The 6,000-nt window shown below is 39.5% G+C and overlaps 1 protein-coding gene across 1 annotated transcript in view; it reads left to right on the forward strand.

Moving 5' to 3' along the window:
* LOC120631727 (acyl-CoA:lysophosphatidylglycerol acyltransferase 1-like) overlaps positions 1–6,000 on the forward strand; it is a 198,216-nt gene extending 192,216 nt beyond the window's left edge. Inside the window, exons 2-3 of the mRNA XM_039901408.1 lie at positions 2,612–2,826; positions 5,857–6,000. Coding sequence (XP_039757342.1) covers positions 2,612–2,826; positions 5,857–6,000 — 359 coding nt within the window. The remainder of the gene's footprint in view (positions 1–2,611; positions 2,827–5,856) is intronic.

Below are 6,000 nucleotides of genomic sequence, written 5' to 3' on the forward strand. Positions count from 1 at the left end.
ATTAGATGTACCTTAACCTAAGTTTAAATAATATATTAATAACGAAAAGGCTGCTTGGAAGCAGGCTACTCCGCTCTCATCTCTCACAAGACAGAAAAATTCTTGTTAAACTATAAAATTATTTTGGAAAAGAGCAATCAACTGAGTTTCTTGCCGGCTCTTCTCTGTGGAATCTGCCTTCCGAACCGGTGGTATAGTCACTACTGAGACTGAGACTGGCCTACTCGAAATAAATGAATATTGATTTATTTTTCGGTTATATGGTTTTATTTCCACCACATTACATGACCATACCATGCCGGCCTAGTACTCATCAGGTCAGTTGTTATGGTCACTGGCTATAATATATATATAAATACTACCATGCTATTGTTAATAAATAATAAAATTAAAGGGTACATCGCAATGTAGCTAGACATTTCGTTATATCCAAGTCTGCAGTCAAACGATTGGAGTGCCCGAGAGTGACTCAAAGGACATTATGTTTGTGCAGCACACCAAAAAACGGAGTGCACGTTTATTTGTCGACTGCGTTTACACGTTGCTCTACTCTTAAATATTTTTCCGTGATGTAATTTTGAAGAGAAGTGGTCGTGTTTTAGTTTTTTTTTTAATTTAATTTTAGTTCAAATCTAATTTGCAGTCGATAAAATTTAAACGATACTAATGAGATTACTGTTTTACTGGTATGTTTTGCATTTTTTAAGACAAATCTGAGACAAAAGTTCTGTGGGTTAGGACAGAAAGCAGGGTCGCTGCTCACTGCGCCACTCGGTCTCATCAATAAATCTTATACTAATATATAAAGCTGATGAGTTTTTTTGTTTACTTGAACGCGATGTTCTTAAGAACTACTTGTCCAATTTGAAAAATTACTTCAGTGTTGGATAGCCCAGTTATCGAAGAAGGCTATAGGCTATATGTTATCACGCTAAGGCCAATAGGAGCATAGCACCAATTAGGGATGTTTAAAATCGGGGTTTCCTTTTAAAGCTTCCGCTGCGTTCGCTGCGTAAACTGTTAAAGTTTCGGTAAAATCATATATGAAAAAGTTGCTACCATTTTAAAGTTCTAAAGAAAAGTCCGCGACAATATATGTTTATCTTTTAAAGTCTCGATAAAATCATGTATTACAAAGTAGTTCCCCTTTAAAAGTTCGAACAAAAACGTCCCAGGTCCAGCACAGGTCTATATTTTAAGGAAGTCCGGAAATGTAAACAAACAAAGGTGAAGGTGTTCATACCAACATACATCCTCATCATTATGAACCCAATAACAGCCTACTACCGTGCACGGGTATCGTTAAATTGAGAAGTCAGGCCGTAGACCTCAACGCTGGCAAAGTACGGATTGGTAGAATCAACAAACTATGGGAACAACTATAAAAACAATACGAAGAACTCTGAGGCATGCAGGTTTCCTTACGACGTTTTCCTTCGCCGTTGAAGCAAGTGATATTTAATTGCTTACAACGCACATTACTTCGAAAACTTAGAGGTACCATGGAATTCACTCTGTCCCGAAAGTAAGACTCAAGTCCCAAACATTAGTATAGATATACGAGTAGCTGTGTAGCGTAAATAAGCACAATTCAAAAGCCATTAAGCGCACAATGGGCGTTCATGTATGATTCCGTACACTGAGCGATATATCATATCGCAAGGAATATCGGCCAATCACAAGAATTACAAATGAGTATGTTAACATAACATGGATATAATGAAAAAGGTTATGAAGGAAATTGAGATCTTTATCAGAAAAGGGATCAGGGTTCACTCGCATTTATGAGCTTTTGACGACCGTAGCTCAAATGAGTACTCACTCATGCATACTCATGCTCACTCATGCCCACTCATCATCTCTAAAAAAGAAAAGTTCTTTGGGGTTTTAGTTAGGGTTGGTTTTAGCAGAAGTAGTAGTTGAGCTATTTGTGACAGAGCTCTTTCGGGGAAGTACTATCGCCATGATTAAATAAGCATGCAGAAATCTGCAGCTAAGCATTGCTGAAGGGCAGTGTTGATGGCGTAATAAGAAACACGATATAAAACCGATACCGAACATTTTTACTCGACTACCGAAGGGTTTAACAGTCATTGTATGTCACTCTATTTGACCGATTTTAATAATGAGTTACCGTTGGCTTATTCTTAGCGTATTATGAAAATTAAGCTTAATTTGCTATACTCAGCGAAAAGCAGGAGTAATGGTGATCTGTATGGTGTAATTTATAATTTCTTCAATCCTTATACTCCACACCAAACAGATCTTCAGCAATGTTGTTTTTCTCCACCGTTGAAGCAAGTGATATTTTAATCGCTTAGAACGCACATAAATTAGAAACTCGAATCTCGGCCCACCGAAAGGGGAATCGAAGTCCTAGCCACTTAGCTATCACCGCAATATTTATGGAACTTAATATATTATAAAGATCTATGCCATATAATTCCATATAAAAATTTGTTGATTAAAATTTTAGTTCCTCCGACACTCGTATTACAGCTTCACAACTTGCAGCGCCAAAATGGCGTCCATCACTTTGAAAACAAAAACAAAATGCTTGTCCAATGGTCATAATAGAGATCGGTTCTGTAACCACTTCCCTTGTCCACAGTTGTCGAGACCGGTGACGAGCCCGCAGCCTGCAGCAACCGCCGGACCCTGGTCCTCGCAAACCATCAGAGCACGGCGGACGTACCGATGCTGATGGCAGCGTGGAACCCGAGACCCGGCGTGCTGTCCAACTTGATGTGGATCATGGACCGCGTCTTCAAGTTCACCAACTTCGGCATAGTCAGCGTTCTTCACCAGGACTTCTTCATACAAGCGGTAGGTTTAAACATTAGCTTTTTAGAATACTTCATCAGGACTTTTTTAGGTGAACAAAAATCCATGAGCTACATGTGTCTATACTGTATTATTAAAATTAAGCTTAATTTGCTATACTCCTAAAAAAACAGGAGAATCTGCATGGTGTAATTTATAATTTCTCCAATCCTTATACTCCACACCAAACAGATCTTCGGCAACGTAGGGTACAATACGTACGTTTCGCTCTGAAACCGGGGCATTAAGAGCGTCGCAGGTAGCCGATGGACAGTGGCGTGCACTTCGTACATGCACGAAAACACTGCATACCCTAAAAATTTTGTATTACTCATAAAGGGGAAGGATTTTTCAATTTTATGCCATTTTCCTTCTTTATGCATACCCTGGTTAAAAATCCTGTGCACGCCACTGCCGATGGATCAAAGCGGCACAAAACAGTGGAATTTGGAAGTACAAAAGACCTATGTCCAGCTGTGGACGTCTATCAGTTGATATGATGATGATGATGACGATGACAAGTTAACCCTTAACTGCAATCTTATCTTACTCAAGTGATGATCCAAATTGGTTTTTACGCGACATCGCTTAGAAACGCTTAATGGATTGGTAGCGGCGTCTTTGTCGGCACGGTTGTAACTAGCTATGCCAAATGCCAGAACATGCAGAAATTATAAATTCCCAAATTTCCCGTGCCCTGAATCGAACCGGCGACCACTCTTTTTAAACCACTGCGTCCGAGAGACCGTCAAAAAATATTTGATATTGCATTTGTGCCATAAATACAATTCAGCTCTACAAAATGGATGGAGTGGTAAAAATAAAAATGTTTTGTACTCCCATTTTTAATTCAAATGCGCCTCTGCAGCGATGCTATTTGTATAATAATAATTGTTCAGATATTTTAACCTAGATAAAAGGACCGATTCTTTACTTCAATAATAACGGATTCTGACAGTATTCGCTTGCTTTATAGAAAGAAAATACATTTATTGATATTGCTGATGCGGTGATAGCGCATTGGGTAGGAGCTCGACTTCACTTTTCGGGGGCCGTGTTTGAATCCCAGCTCGCACCTCTAACTTTTCTAAGTTATGTGCGTTTTAAGTAATTAAAATATCACTTGCTTCAACGGTGAAGGAAAACATCGTGAGGAAAACTGCATGCCTGAGTTCTACATAATGTTCTCAAATGGGGCAGTTGGAGCAGTTGTCTGGAGGTTTGGGCCTTGGCTACTACCCTACCCACAAAACGTGTTCACCAAGTGACTTAGCGTTCCGGTATGATGCTGGAAAACTGGTTAGGAGAAGCCTCATTATCACTATCTTCAGCTTATAACCATAGCTGGACTGAAAGCCTTTCCCAACGGGAGATTTTGGCAATAACCACGTTGGTTAGACTAGTTTATGGTAGTAATAGCATAGAAAACGCTACTTCACGTTCTCCATTATATAGCCGTAGTCGCCTTGTACAATAACCGCTGGTTGAGGAGGGTTAGTCAAAGTCAAAGTCAAAAATATATTTATTCAAGTAGGCCCATAGGTGGCACTTTTGATGCTTACATAAGAATTACACGGTAGTGAGATGATGGCGATAACCACATTCGTAAACTTAAAACTAAAGCTACGAGGGTTCAAACGCGTCCTGGTCTAAGAAGAAGGCCACAACAAACTGAGCCGGGTGTTTTTTTGTTATCACCATCTCACTAAGTCATTTAAAATTATTAGAAGAGCAACCTGGTTAGAGCAATAATTTACACCCAAGCTTTTTTATCGATTACGTAGTCCTTTATACTATAATAGGACTTTTCGTTTGATGAGGGGATGATCTGCCGTCACCACACGGAAAAGGAGTTCGGTTTTCTATAACTGCCTAAGCTTTACCCATAGGCCAAGAAATGAGGGCTAACTTGTCCTAAACCCTGAGAAGAGACCCGTGCCGTCTAGTGGGCCAGTAACGGGATGTTGAAGGCTAACTGGCGCAGTGGGCAGCGACCCTGCTTACTGAGTTCAAGGATGTGGGTTCGATTCCCACAGCTAGAAAATGTTTGTGTGATGAACATGAATGTTTCTCAGTGTCTGGAAGTTTATCTTTATTTTATAAGTATTTATGTATATTATTCATTAAAATATTCATCAGTCATCTTAGTACCCATAACATTACTACGCTTACTTTGGGGCTAGATGACGATGTGTGTATTGTCGTAAAAAGTATATTTAGTATAACTAATAAAAAAGTGAGATATTAGTATATTTAATGGGGTTTCGGTGAATATCTGTGTGTAATAAGTGGCAAATATCAGAGTTCGGTTAACACAGATTGTTTGAGCGGACGCCATGTTGGGTAGCGACGTGTCCCGTCAAATGGCGTCATGTTTTATGAATTATTCAATTATTTTATGTGCGCGTTTCCATTAAACTCCAAGTAACTCCATACAAGGGAATTGCAAGCCAATAAAATCGATATAAAACCATTTAATGTTATATAGGACGTTGTAATATGAGACTTTAAAACAAACCATGTTTACATCGGCTGTTTCGTGAGGTATGAGTTGACGGACAAACCTAATGGCCCACCTGAAAAAATTATTGCCTGTAAAGAGAGACTTTTTTGGGAAGTAATAATTTCTGATTATCCTCTGGTCTGGTCTTGTGGGATGCTTCAACCGTGGCTTGTTACCATTCTACCAACACAGACCTAGTTTTTTTCTTATTATTCCTCTACAAGTTAGTCCTTGACTGCAATTTCATTTGGTGGTATGTGATGATGCAGTCTAAGATGGTAGCGGACTAACCTGTTAGGGAGTATGGTAGTCATTCCCCTTATCGGTATCATCGCACCGTAACACTAAATCGCTCAGCGGCACGTCTTTGTCGGTAGGGTGGTAACTAGCCACGGCCAATGCCTCCCAACCTAGACCAGAGCAAATTCGGAAATTATAAATTCCCAAATTGCCCCTGCAGCCAAAGATTAAAAACTAAACGAATACCAAACTAGAATTTCAAATTTCAAAAAATTTAATAATTCAAATAGAGTTTATTTCCGATTCACACTGCGATGCTGTTTCAACGAATGCCGGAAGAATGCGACATCCAAGTGCTCGTACATTGTTCGGAGAGTCTCATTATTAGAGCGACGGCGACGTTCCCAAAAGGAAGCGATTCTGGAACGAGTTAA

Source organism: Pararge aegeria, chromosome 18 (genome assembly GCF_905163445.1).
Source record: "Pararge aegeria chromosome 18, ilParAegt1.1, whole genome shotgun sequence".
Lineage (NCBI taxonomy): Eukaryota > Metazoa > Arthropoda > Insecta > Lepidoptera > Nymphalidae > Pararge > Pararge aegeria.